Source organism: Pieris brassicae, chromosome 4, assembly GCF_905147105.1.
Source record: "Pieris brassicae chromosome 4, ilPieBrab1.1, whole genome shotgun sequence".
In the NCBI taxonomy this organism is placed as follows: domain Eukaryota; kingdom Metazoa; phylum Arthropoda; class Insecta; order Lepidoptera; family Pieridae; genus Pieris; species Pieris brassicae.
Window position 1 is genome coordinate 5,867,126 of NC_059668.1, and position 15,393 is coordinate 5,882,518.

General features: G+C 32.7%; 1 protein-coding gene across 1 annotated transcript; it reads left to right on the forward strand.

The window, feature by feature from the left end:
- The first annotated feature begins 499 nt into the window (after positions 1-499).
- Positions 500-14,569, forward strand: LOC123708572 (small subunit processome component 20 homolog). Its single transcript, XM_045659347.1, has 14 exons — positions 500-666; positions 911-1,197; positions 1,394-1,727; positions 1,978-3,198; positions 3,319-6,782; positions 7,010-7,174; positions 8,156-9,203; positions 9,725-9,951; positions 10,688-10,853; positions 11,784-11,966; positions 12,524-13,051; positions 13,224-13,412; positions 13,629-13,889; positions 14,310-14,569. Exons 1-14 carry the CDS (start codon positions 622-624, stop codon positions 14,490-14,492), a joined length of 8,301 nt encoding a protein of 2,766 aa, XP_045515303.1. The 5' UTR covers positions 500-621; the 3' UTR covers positions 14,493-14,569.
- Positions 14,570-15,393: the final 824 nt, after the last annotated feature.

Sequence of the window (15,393 nt, forward strand, 5' to 3'; positions counted from 1 at the left end):
CATGTGGTGTTTGAAAAGTTAAATGGAACCACCGGTTAGATCATATGGATCCGACAATTCCTATCCTTTATTTTGCTCCTAACGTTTCTATATTTGATAGTATAAAATATGTCTTTGTCTGTCTAATTCTATCTCCGAGTTAATTTAGTTGGAAACTGTTTTAGATCGACATGTATATATATAATATGTGTATATGTTCAGAATGGTAATTAACACGCAAAATCTAGCAAAAGGCATGGTACTTAGGGGCTGGTGTATGCCATCAAATTTAAAAATAAAACAATCTCTATAGTCACTTTAAAAAAATGTGAAATGGTTTATAGAATATAGAAAAACAGTCTGGGAGTCGAGCGAAGATGCGTTTTACCTACACCAAGACTAGCAAGAATGGAAATGCGAATGAATACGCAATTGTCTGTTGGTAAAATTTGACAGAACTTCTCTCATTAAATGACTGTATGATAATTAAAAAAGTTTAATATGTCAAAAGCACGTGGTGTTGACATGTCCGATGTATGTTAAAACAAGCGCTTAGCGCAAGCCGCGCTGTTTGTTATGTGATATTTTTTATTTAAAATGTTTTAAACGATTACTTTGCACAATTAAATAATAAAACACACAATGAAGAGTAAGCCGGTGAAACATAAAACTACAAACACATTCCGTGTAAGTATATATATAGATAAATATGTTTGAGGTTGTTAAATTTTGTATAATGAAGAGTAATATAGTATAATAATGTAGGTAATATATGTATATAATTTTTGCAACATCTCTAAATTATCATATATTCTGCTCTTGTATGTTTTCAATAAATTTAATGATCAATGAAATATTAATGACTAGTATTTTTATTCATATTAAACCTTGTATAATACAGTGGAATTTAAACATAATTTTAAATTTTCAGTTTGTACCGTTTGCGGAACGAATAAATTCAATTGATATCCGACATGCTGCTCTGTATCACATTGAACACAGCAATTCACAACAACCTGGGGAAAATGATACACATTTCCATTTGGCCATACACAAGTGGCATGCTCTTAACTTGACAGAAAATTTTAAAAAGTTTAAAAAGGAAGTTTTTGGTATAATCACAGTACCACAATTAATTCACAGAAAAGATGATGTTTTGGATCTTCTGGAGAAATATTTAAATTTAGAAGATCCATTGTGCCTTCAGCCATTATTAGAGTAAGGATTTTTTGGTTTTACTATGACTATTAAAATTTGTTTTTTTTTAGAGAAATATAGATACATTGCATAGACATTATCAATTGCTAAGGACTATAAATTTGCTTAAAAATAAAATAAATTTTATCATATAACATTTCTTAAGACATAAGACGCTTTTCTAAGATTCAACTAATTGGGTTTCTTTTTATTTCAGAATTCTAGTGTCGGTTGCAAAAGACTTAAGAAATGATTTCTATCCTCATTTCCCAAAGTTCCTTGATATTCTCATCAAATTACTGAATACTAAAGATGCTGAAAAACTAGAATGGACACTTATTTGTTTGGCCTTCTTGTTTAAAATATTAAAACCATATCTAAAGAAAGATACTGGTGCTGTTGTAAGTAGGATTGTCCCTCTTCTCAGTGAAAATAAACCACAATATATCAACAATTTTGCAGCAGAAAGTTTTGCATTTGTTGCAAGAGATATTAGAGATAAGAACAAGTTTATTGAAACATTACTTAAGTATTTAAAGAATAATGAAGATGTAAGTATTTATTTCATAATTAAATAGACTTATTTAATAATAATGTATACCTAAATCTTGGTAATAAGACTATTTACACACCAAACAAAAGTTTTAGTTTTAGATATAGTATATAATATTTAAATATAGTTTTTGTTTATAGATAAAAACCTTTTTCTATAGTTTACCAAGATTCTTATATGTCATATTATTAAAAAAATCTCTTATTTCCAATTAAATGTGATTATAGGATTAATTTATATATTTTCAGGCAGTTGCAGGTTGTGGTCACCTTCTATTTGAAATAATTAGAGGAGTGGGAAATAAATTTCACAATTGTATTGACACATATTTACCCTTATTATTACAACAGTTGAAAGAAAATATAGATCATCAAAATACTTTATTCAAAGTACTTACTCAAACAGTGGAAGACAGTTTACAAATAATATCACACAAGGAATTTACAATTTTTTGGGATAATGTTCTGAAATATACAGAGGAAATTTCAAAGGAAGATGGGAATAAAGGACTAGAATATATACTAAGATTATCTGGACAAGTTATTGAACATTACAATGGGAAGTATCTACTAAACCCACAGCAGTACACACTTATGTTGGTTAAAGTTATTTGTGAACAATCATCTGAATCAGTTCTTGAAGTTTGTGCTTCTATAGGAGCTTTATTACTGCTATCTTCAAATATCACATTATCACAGGAACATGCAGGAATTCTTGTTAAAGTATTACTTCCTTTACCATTTCCAAGCATTTTAATAAATTTTGTGCAAAATGTTACCAGTTACTCCCAATTTGATATGCACATTTTACCACATTACCTAAACTTTGTCATCCAATCTGACTTTGATCTTGAAGCAATGTCAACTTTATCAAAAATATGTTTAACAAAGTCGCCTTTATCCAAGAATGGACTTAAACTTTTTGAATGGGTGAAATACCCACTAGACTTTGGAAAAGGACTTCCAATTGTAATGGAACACTTTACGAAAATTCTGAAGGAAGATTTGCAGAATACAGTAGAGAATCCTACTAAACTAATGAATGTGCTTTTCTGTATACCACACATAGAAAGATTAGATGTTGATGAATGCATTAAAATGCTAAGTGAGCTCATATCTAAGCTCTTAAGTACTTTATCCCAGTACAATTTAGAACATAAACATGAAATGAAGTTGCACTGTGATACTTCTGCTTTATCTATATGTGCTAGAAAAGTCATGTTCATATTAGCTGCCACATTGGAATGTGCGATTCACATATCTGGTTGTAAAAGAATAAAAAATATATGTGATATTGAGGCTTTATTGCCGATTATAGTACCATGTGCAGCGGATCCAAACTATCTTGTTGCATTGCATATACTAGATTTATACTTAACAGCATATGAATATGAAAACAATTTGACTTGTACTTTTTTGTCTTTGGTTGATTCATATTTGAGAAGCAATGTGTCTTCTCCATTTCATATTGTAAGTATATCTGTTTTATATTTACAGTCTCTATTTTATATTGCTTGTTCTGTAAAGTACAGAATATTTATGTTTCTCATACAATAAACTGTTGCTTTAGTTAATTCATTTGTGTTTCAGGTAAGATTGCTGACCACTCACATCTACAAGTTATTCGAAAATGTAGAAGAATTGAATAAGACTGTACAAGTTGCTTCAAATATTGAAAAGTTTTCTATATTTACAAAATGTAACACAGTTGAGTCTATAAAACCTTCGATACAGGAATATAGAACTCAGATTGCCACATTACAAAAAATGGCTTTTAATACCACCCAATATGAACTTGCCAAAGGGACTGATTTCCATTTATTTTCTTTAAATTACATGTTGGGTATATTATACATGAATTTTAAATTACTTTGGGAACCAGTAGTTGAATTCATAGCAGGGTTTGGAAATGCTCTGACCATTGATGAATTCTGGCCTGCTTTTTATGAGGCTTTAGAAAATTCTTTTGTGAATGCTAAATGCAATTTTAAAGTATTTAAGTATGATGATGAAATCGATGGTATGAATGAAATCTTAAAAGATTTATTTGCTGAATATAATAATATTGACGAAAGACCCGATTTCAGTAACTATAGAAATTTAATGTTAAAGATTATGAACAATTGTATTCATGTATGTGAGGCACGCAATAGGGATGTGGTGACCCTTTTCCTCAAATTTATTGAGGAAGAATATCGACGTAACAGTAATGTTTTAAAAATTGACGTCGAAAAACATGATACAACTCAAGTAACGGAAACTGATAATCAAGATATGGAAGTTGATGTTATTAATCCTGACCAAAATGCAGATCTTGATATTCAAGATGATAGTGAACGAGACCCTGTTTCTGGCAAAATAATATTTAAAACACTTATTAATATCATGCAAGTATTGTCCCAGTTTAAAAATCCAAGAGCTCTTTATAAGGAGCCCGTGTTTTGGGAACTGTATATGGAATTTTTAAAACATAAAAATCCAGGCTTACAAAAGTATGCACTGGACTGTGTTTTAAATTATAAAAATAAAAGTGTTGTTGCATATAAAACAAATCTGCACAATTTAGTCGATGAAAAGAAATTTAAGGATGAGCTGGCACAATTTAAAATTACGAAAGATTCTGAATCTATACATGCCGAAGACAGAGAACATGTACTACCTATAATACTTAGAATATTGTATGGAAAAATGACCTCCAAACTAGGAGCAGACAAGAAAGGAGGTGGTCAAACTAGAAGATCTTTAGTTATGAGATATTTAAGCGGATGTAATGAATCTGAACTAACAATGTTTATAGAAATGGCGTTCACATACTTTAAAGATTACATGTCAATGCAGCCTAAAGAAATCATGCTAACATTTTCGGATACAATTAATCTTAAATCTGTGACTAGTCCTGGAAAAATTCACAGTATTTTGAATCTGTTTGACGTTGTAAGAGAATACTTTGGAGGAAGCATGAATGATAATTTACTTTCTCATCTCTTTAAAGTATTTTATGCGGTGTGTTCGCATTTAGCTGCCATCCTGGAACGAGTTGACAAGGTACATGTCAGCTATGTGAAAGTCATGAAACATCTCAGAGTGATTGCTTTGTCTATACTAGGAAAACTTTTTGAGCAATTTGATAGATATCCTTGGAGTAAAGATGAGTTGCACGTTATATTTCATACCATGATCTGGCCTTTGTTGCCTCGTCTTCATATTGAAGGTATTCACAATCCAACAGCTTTACTTAAACTATTCAATGTGTGGTGTCTGAATCCCCGCTATTATGTTTTGCTTATCACTTGCCCCGAAAATAATAAAGAACTGAGTACATTACCTGAATTGTTCAAGCTTTTACTGGCTCCAAAGAGCACTCCTGGCGTGGTTAACGCAATTTTGGATATGGTTGAAAAATTATTAACTTTAACAGAAGACGAAGAAGAATTAGAAATACCAGCCATAGAATCTTTCAACACATTGGAAGTCAAATGTGAAATGGATTTAAATTTTGGAAGTAAAATATTAATACCACATTTATCTGGCATCCTGGAAGTGATGAAGAGGCGTGTAGCCAATTCTGCTAAATCTAACACAGTTAATAAAAGGGATTTGCTGATCTTGTCACGTGTTACAGAAATGGTCACAACACCCGAAATGTGTGACGATTTGTTGAATTTACTTTTGCCCATTCTAGTAAAGAAAGTTTGTATGAATATGGCTGAAGAAAATATGGAGCACGCCGTGACTACTATTATTAATCTGTTAGGTCACAGCACAAATCCTCAGCAGTATATTAAAAGTATAGGTGTTCTGTTTAACAAAGTCAGTTTAGTTGAAGTTCGGAAGCTCCTAATCAAATTGCTCTTCTCAATGTCAGAGAATTCAACGGCCAACAAAGAGACTTTGACAAAAATAGCTGACGTTATACGTGAAATGAATGCTTTCAATAAGAGATGGATTGACCAACCTGATTTCGACAGACGATTAGATGCTTATAAGAAAATATATCAAATGCTGGACGCTAATGAGATTGATGTTGACCTCGCGATTCTGATTGTTAACAACTGTTTTTATTTTATACGGTCGGAAAAAGATATAGGATTACGTGATAGTGCCGGTCTTTGTTTGAAAAGAATACTTCCTAAATTACTCATGAAATACAGATCCACATCTGAAGGTCAATTTTTCGTTCGAGATACGGTTTTATCTTTGATATCAACTGGAATTCGGGATAAGAAAAACGATGTACTACGTAATGAAAGTTTGACAATACTTGGAGAATTAACACGAGAATGTCCCGATGCTGACGTGGTTCTCTCCGACTTAGCACCGTTAGCAAACAAAGAAGACATAGAGGTAGACTTCTTTGAGAATAGCTGTCATCTACAGCTACACAGACGCGTTAGAGCGTTGCTCAAGTTTTGTAAAGTCGCCAGAAAGATGATCAAATGTCCTACTCCTAGGACCCTAACTAACTTTATACTACCATTAGCATCTATGTATATTTGTGACGATACATATTCAGATAAGAACACACTTATTGATGCTTGCATAGAAGTGATATCTACATGTTGCAAATTGTTACCCTGGTACCACTATGAAGTTATTCTTAAACTTTATTTGAATAAAATGAGATTTTCGACGGAACATCAGAAACAGTTAACGCGAATACTGACAGGGGTTTTGGATGCTTTTCATTTTGATTTTTCGAAAGTGAAAAATATCGAACTACCCAAGTCGTTAATGGATGGTATAAAAATTGATAAAAATGTTAAGAAGAGAGAAGAAATTAAAGAAAATCCAGAAGTTTTAGAGGGCGAAAATGTAAGTAAAGATAAAAGCACAGAAGATAATGAAGAGGAAGCCCAAAGTGAAAACGGCGATAAAGAAGATCTTGAGGATATTGAGGATAATGAACCGGAGGCTGTAGCCGAAGCCGAAGCCGAAGCCGAAGAAGCTAAAGAATCGAATATTCCAGCTTTTGAGAGAGTGACAAATGTATCACCTTCCGTAGCTAGTAGAATCATTAAGTCATTATCAGCTGGATTACTACCCCAACTCAATCGGTAAGTTATTTTTGGGTATCATTATATTAATATTAACACTAAAGATATGACTTGCTATCCAATAAAGCTCCTTTATATTTTTAATAAATAAAGATTACGAAACAGTGCATTTGTTAAAGGGGTTCAAAAGACTGACAATTTTATTATAAATAAGGTACAATTAAAGGTAAATATCTATTAAAATATCGTCTAATATAGTTCGATTTTTATGACTTTTGATATTTCAGAGCAATTGGCAAGCTAACGGAACACGAAGAGTCGCACAAAGTAAATCGTCGTAGAACGGGCTTAGCGAGACAAGAGGAAGACATGTTACGCGTACCGGTTGCGCTGGCACTTGTTAAGTTACTGCAGCGATTGCCTGGAGATATGCTTAAACATCAATTACCTGGGTATGTTTTGATTATTCATTTTGCCAATTAAACTTTTAAAAAATGTTGCTTATGATTTGGTGTAGATTATATGTCCGATATTTTTTTAATCCTTATTGGCGATCATAGAATCTTTTAATAGTAGTATATATAGTTTTTAAATAGATACACTAATACTATGCTTTATTAATATATTAAAAAATAAAGTATGAAAATAAAAAAGGTATTTATTAAATTATATGTAGACAATATTGAAAGCCAAGACATATTACATAGATAAACAATATATATGAAACAGAAAACAAGCAAGTATATTAATAGACAAAAATATATATAAAAAACTAAAGAAAATTGTAATTTAACATTTATAACAACAAATAATACGTAATATTGAAAGAAAACATTTTTTTAACCGGATAAAAGCTATTCACGGTGACCGTGACCACGCACGCTGTAAATCACGCGCACCTCGGAAAATTTAAAATGATGTAAAATATAATAAGTTTGTAATAATACAAATAGCTTTAATCCGGTTAAAAAATTGTTTTCTTTCAATGTGTAAAAGCTATGTTAACCAAAGACAATACAATTCGTAATATTTCAAAGAAAAAAAAAACAAAATTCTATTGGTTAAACAAAATAAAAGTCTTCGAGTGTCTTCAAATATTTCCTCCATCCTCTTTGTCAATTAGTGTCATAGTTAAATAAAACCTGAAACATTGGCTAATGATGTGTAATTCGAGTTGGCATGAGGCACATGGAACAATTTTGTTTATCTCATCGCATAAGGGATTGTAAGAGAAATTAACGAAAGCAAATAGGGAAAAATAATCTATCCGCCCATCAAGAATAGAGTGTAAACATAGTAAGTCCTGCTGACTCCGCCAACATTCTGATGAGTCTAAATTAAAATATTTGAAAGAACTATATTGTTTGGGTTTATTGTAATGCTTGGGTCAGTTTCTCTTCGAAGCAATATTAACATAAAACTTATCTTTCCAGAATAATAATTAAACTGTGCTCATTCCTGAAATCGCCCCTCAAACAAGTGAGAATCGCTGCTCGGGACATTGTAAAAAAAATTATGATAACGGTCGGACCAAAGTACCTCCGTGTATTACTTGAACATTTGACTCTTCTACTGACAAGGGGTTTCCAAGTTCATGTACTAGTCGCAACAATCCACACAGTTCTTGATGCACTTAAAGCTGATTTCAAACCTGGTGACATCAACGAAAATCTGAAGTATATCCTCGATGTGTGCATAAACGATCTTTTCGGACAGCTCTCCGAAGAAAAGGAAGTAGAGAAACTGCATTACAAAACACCTGAAGCTAAACCGAGCAAAAAAAGTTATGTGACTCTCATGATTGTGTCCCAAAATATCACCCAAGAGTGTCTGATAAAACTTCTACTGCCTTTTAAGGAGGTTCTGCAAAAACACTACTCAAAGAAAGTGGTTGTCAAAGTCCAAGACGCTCTGATGCATATCAGCAGTGGATTGGTGACGAACAAATTCATTGACATCGAATCACTTTTCGTATTCCTCCACGGCGTCGCATCGGAAAGTATACCAGAATTCGTATTGACCGCTCCCAAAAGAGTGTTGACTGAGGCTCAGAAAGAAAGAATCCTACGAGCTAAACCGGACTGTTTTATTATACCAGAAATTCCGAAAAGGAATAAGGAGTCTCAAGCGCGGCACGTCAAAACGTCAACGAAGACGAACGCACACGTTCTTGTCGAATTCAGTTTGAATATCCTATACATCATTTTGAAGCGAGAAAAGGTGCCAAGGGTGGATTGTAAAGCGTTCGTGGATCCACTAATACCTCTGCTGGTAGATGCCATTCAGAGTGACCATGTGAAAGTCATAACCGTGGCTCTTAAATGTATTGCGACCTTATGGACTATTAGAATCAGTACGCCAACTTTGGAAGATATGGTGCAAAATGTAGTCAAAACGATCTTTTCAATCCTTCACAAATACGCGACATTTGAGATCAGCAAACAGAATGATAATTATCATCTGGTTAGAACTGCGTTTAAGGTACGGTAACTTTTATTTTTATCTGATTAAATGCTGGCTCGATTCTTGATTAAATTATAATTCTCGATATACATATATGTCGTACAAGGGTCCCCGAGTTGTTAGTAAGAACAATCGCCTTCGTCACTATGTGGCATATTTCGTATTTAGATCGCAGCGCAGTGAGTTCTGCGTACGATTTCGCTGGATGCCGTCCAAAACCAAACTGACCGGTGAACCGGTGAACCAAACCAAACACCTCGACCCGTTACGTCCCAGGTCTCGAACCGTACACAGACTTCAGTCAAACGCCATCTCTGAAAGAGACAACATTTGACGTTTTTTTTTAACAACTTATAACGACATCTATGATCGCTTTAACGCAACCACGCCACAGGGCCATCCTGCCGCATCACACGTCCTCGTGTGCGCCTAAAAAGAAAATCCACAGGATTGTCATCAATTCTTTGACTCGGTCATTCTGACCAAATAAATAAATTTCTCCAAATGTGTATTTTGTTTATATTTTCTTTTAATTTCAGGCCGTAACCGTGCTCGTACGTAACGTAAAATACTACACATTGGAAGCTGACCAACTTAGAATATTGTTGTTATACGCTGAAGGTGACTGTCAAAATGACGAGAGACAGGCGAACTCATTTTCACTACTAAAAGCAATTTTGGAAGCGAAATTAGTATCGACAGAATTGCATGATGTAATGAAGGCAGTGTCGAAAATATGTATTTTGAGCGAATCTGCAAGATCAAGGTGCGTAAATATTGTAACTATTGCTCGTCGGCCTGCCTCTTCTACTACTTACTTACTTACATTATTTCAAATGACAATATGGTTGGCGATATGGATTGTATGTCGCAGCCAACTAGATAAATAAGCCGTTCAATTAAAAGCTTAGCCTTTTAATGATAAACTGGCTGGCTAATTGCCTAGGCCATTCGTATGATTCGTACGTATATTTCTGTTACATGGTCAAAGTAACCTAGTGTAACCAAAGTAACGTAAAACCTAGTGACAAATACAAATAAATATGAAAAATCTGACATAAAAAAATTGCTCGAGTCACGGCGAAACTCACATTATTGTAACTACACTCTTCCATTGTATTTGTTATTTTCATTAAACTTTGGAAAACACCATCAAAGTTGTGGTTTTCCGACGCCGTATTGACAGCTGGAAGAGTTTCGACGCTAGTCTAGCCTAGGTGGCAAAAAGTGGAACTAAATTGAAATTAAAAGTCAACAAGCCATTTGCCCAGCTGTTTGATCTGGCTAAATATCTTTCAGGTCGCTAGTTAAACGGCGCTGTTTACTTAAAAGGTTAGGCTGTTAATCTAGTTGGCTGCGATATGTATACGTTGATATGTACGCACGTCGTGTCAACTTACATGTGACTTACATGTCATTTTCATAGGTTTCAATTTTATTTTAATCCGATAGCTAAAACTAACCTTAAATAAAATTTTATTTTATATTGTATTTGTTTACAGAGATGACGCTAGAGGAATATTTGTGACATATTTAACAAATTACTCGCCTGGGAAACGAATGGAGAAATATATTCAGTTCTTCCTGAGCCAACTCAATTATGAATTGCAACACGGTAGAGAGTCATCTTTGAAGTTTTTGGAAATGATTATTAATAAGCTAGATCGGGTTAGTATTTATACTGTTATTATAAAGATGTATTATTTATTTATAAATTTAAAATTTTATATGCAAATTTAATATATAGCTCGATTATATTATAAAACGCGTAAATCAAAGGCAATTTTTTACCTAGATATTTTTTGTACTGCACATATATTGGACATTAATAGAGTTGAAATCGTGAATATTTTGGTCAACATAAGCTCGCAATAAACTTTACATTGTAATTCTTAGAGAACTATAATCAAATTAGACAGTTAATAGGACAAATTTTACGCACAACGAACTTAGTGAGAGGCTTGCGGAAACTGAATCTACCAGGCATAGTACAAATCGACCTTAAATGACGATGGCAAAAAATATCCCATTGATTCGATTTGTTGGCTTGGAGTACTTTTACTCTCTAATATAAAAGTCGTGTGTTCGAATCAGTGCGTAATTAAGTGTGTATATACAACGCACTTACAGTCGCTCGTACAGTGAAGGAGAACGTTGCCTTGCATATTAAAAGAAGAAAATATGATTTGATATAACTATAAATATTTTATCATTTATTTCACATTAAGAAATTTGTATTGATTTTCTTTATACTCGGCATTTCCTTTATATTCTTACACTGTTGCTTTGCGTGTTGTTCCCACGAGAATGTAAGTGCTTGCTCCTATTTAATGCCTCTTGCTGATGTTATGTGGAACATGGTGTGATGGTTGCAGTCCCTACAAACGTTGTGTAATACAAAAAAAACTTGGCGATTAAAAAGAGTGGCGGAGAGTTTATTGCCAGTTCTTCTCTTCCGTTCTACGCCCTTGAGAACTGTCAGTAAATGTAAAATTTGAAGCATTTCATGTATATTTCTTTTTTATTGACGTTCATAAGTGTACATGTTACCTATATGAATAAATGATTTTTGACTTTGACTCAAAATTTCTTCTTCAGGTATTTCTTACAAAGAATAGTGAATTTATAATGGTATCATTAGGAGCTTGTATGATGAACGATAGCTCGCCGGAATGTCGCCAAATGGCGGCCAATTGTATTGAGACATTGTTAAAACGAGCCTCCTCTACGGAGAGGAACAAGCTGTTCCAACTGGTACTGCAGTTATTTGAGGATACACAGGTATGTAAAGAGTGATCCAAAAACATTATATTTTTTCACTTGGCACTAAAATAATCGTTTCAAACCTTTCATTAACTGATACCTCTTTGAGCCTTTAGGCTTTAAAATTTTTGAGAAATATTTAACCCCGCGTGATTTTTGACGTTTAGATATATCGAAGTTGTTAAATATACAGGGTGTGGCGCAATGGATGTATAATATTCCATTGGTAGAGGATGTGGCGGTTCAGAAACATACGCTTTATGCTTAGTAAAAGTCTCGGCTTTTGAGATATTCGATATTTTCGAAAATTAAAAAAAAACCATTTTTATGTGGAGTTCTCCAAATGAAACAATTTTTCAGTTTTATTTTACTAAACTTTAATACTCGCAGGTACTATATTATATATTAATTACGCCACATTTGTATATTTGATATTAAATACTTTTATTATCTAATATTAAGATTGAGATTTCTTCTGTCTATGCAATTTTCAGGATGTTTTCCAATAGTTATACTACTACTATATATTTAGAAATACTAAATATACATGACTGATATGCCTGTTATAATTTCAGCCAATACACTTCGAACTAGCCGCTCAACTTTGTATACGTTTTGTAAATGTCGAGGGTGAACACTTCAAAACTCGTATCGAGACAGTCCTTTCCATACTTAGTGGGAAAATTCTCCTCCTCAGCAACGATATAACTGAGGGGCGCTTCGTAAAAGTCCGATTGGACGGCAACGGAAAATCGGACGAGGACAAACAAAAAGAGAAAGACCACAGTCTCATACAAATACTTAATTTAATTGACTCAATATCAATGAATTGTCCATCCAGTTTGGGAGATCCAAAATTCGTATCCGAATACGATGATATTGGCCAATATTGTCAAGTATTACTCGCGTATCCTCACGCTTGGGTCAGGTTGAGGGCGGCGAAAATTTTAGGCCATATTTTAAATAACATAGACGTTGAGAGCTTTAATGGCAATAATGAAAGAAGTTTTATATATTGTGATACGGAGGATGGTATAAGAAGCCTTGTGTTGGATTTGTGCGCGCAGTACACTCCCAATGTTGGGAAGGATATGGCTGATCAGGTAATTGTTAGCTATTCTTTGAATATGGCGAGTGACAATATTTTTTTCGAACACAACTAAACTAAACCAGAGTTTCTAAAGAAACAAATTCTGATGAATTTTGTATATTTGGTGTAATAACAGTAAAACTGAATGATAATGATAATTTTTAATTTATTATTTCCTATTTCAGGTCACAGAAGTAATGTTTCAAGTACTAAAACTAGTACATTCGTTACCGAGGTTTAGGCTAGCAAATAAAATTCAAAAAGACGACTTGGAAATTGACAAAATAGCTAAAGTTAATATTAGATGGATTTTATTTAAACTACGGAGAGCTATCAATGCAGAAGTCGCTAAGGCACCAATGTGTATGAATATTGTAAGTCAAATATTGTATTTTAAAAGTTTATACAGTATAGTATATTTTTGTATAACAAGTATGGGCAGGTTAAAACATCCTAAACAATTATGAGAGATTACAGGTCTTATATATATTTTTTATAAAAAAAAAAATTTAGTCTATGGAATGCATATTCCCGAAACATTTTATTATTTTTATAAAATAATTAACATTTATGTCCTTATTATTTTTCAGAGAACTGCAATCTTCACAATGTGGCTCCACTTTATTGGTCTCCTAGAAAGCGAAGATTTAAACAAAGTTGTGGATGTAATTTTGCCTCCTATAGTCCGGGAAGTCTCCACGGGTGATGCGGCAACACCGGCGTCGGTTGCTAAGCAACTGGCGGGGAGATTGGGGAAAAAGTTGAGACGAAAAATTGGCGAGATTGAATATGGAAAATTAGCTGCTGATGTGCAAACAAAATTGAACATAAAGCGAGCTGAGAGGAAAAAGGTGATTAATGATTGTTTGTTTAATCGTAATTTTTATTAATCGGCTCGATTTTCAAGAATTAAATGTTTCTTTTACTGAATTTTTTAAGTCATAAGCTAATGTTAAATATAAATCGAGCAGTCCTCAACATTACCTTTTATTAGTATTAAAGTATTGAAAGAAAACACTTTTTTACTGGATTGAAGCTATGTATTATTATAAACTTATAATTATGTCATAGTGACCACGCACGCTGTAAATCACGCGAAACGTCGGAAGAAAATAAAATTATGTAAAATAATTATAAGTTTATAATAATACATAGCTTCAATCTGGTAAAAAAGTGGTTTCTTTCAATGTGTAAAAGCTATGTTAACAAAAGACAATACTATAGTATTAAAGTATGCAATATGTATTCTAAAACACAAAATATCCTTTCAGATCTTATTGCAAGAGAAAGTATTGAATCCAGAAAAAGCAGCAAAGAGAAAACTTCAGTTGCGTGAAAAGAAAAAGCAAGCGAAACGGGTAAAATTAGATTCGTTACACGGAAAACGGACTAAAGGAAGAAAACGTAAGGCAGAAGATATAGATATTGAAGATAAATTACTTATGGAAGAATAAGAATTTAGTTTTTCTTAATTTGTACTGGTAAAGTGTTAAATATTGAAATTGTAAATATTGTTAAATATAAATCTATATAAATAGAAGTCGTTTTATTTACTTGGAGACATAGAAAATACAAAATTGATCAAAAATGATTTCTAGTTTAAATATTGGTTTTATTCAGGCAGCAGTTAGCAAAGTAATATTTTATTGGAGATTATCTGCCTCGACCCATCAATGAGGCTTTCGAACCGATTCGTGCCTATGGGGTTTCTTTTCTTTGACAAAGCCAAATAAATATACATTGTTTTAATAGTCACAAAGGGCTGATAACAATTAACATAAGTTAACGAAATAAACAAATGTTACTATGATTTTGACATTAACAGATCATGTTTTCTTAGGTAAATAAAACATTCAAAAACAAAATATTGCTTTAATTAAAATTTAACAAAATCTTAACAATACTAATTATCACAAATTAATTACCTATACAAACATTAACGCTCTGCTAGTGCATAAGCTATTGCAACTATTAAACTTATCTAATATGTTAAGAGCTCGTAGCTAGCTCAAAGAATCATTTATTAATTTAATTTGACTCCTAATCTGCAAATATGTTTGTAGATAGTGTATTTTGTAACATTATATAAGTAAATAACATTTTGTTTACTAAATTTATAAGCAAATAAATGGTCCTTCGAGCCAGACTGATTCCGGATCTATTTAAAACTAATCATTGTCATATCACTTTCAAGTGAAATGAAGGATAGTGGCAGTTGAAACTAATTTTTTAACATATATCAATAGCTTAGTTTATACATTATGAGTTCGGCAAGTTTACGGTGTGATAAATATATATGTACTAAAGGTTTCTTTAAAAATACGGAATCTCATACACACAATGCATAAAGCAAAT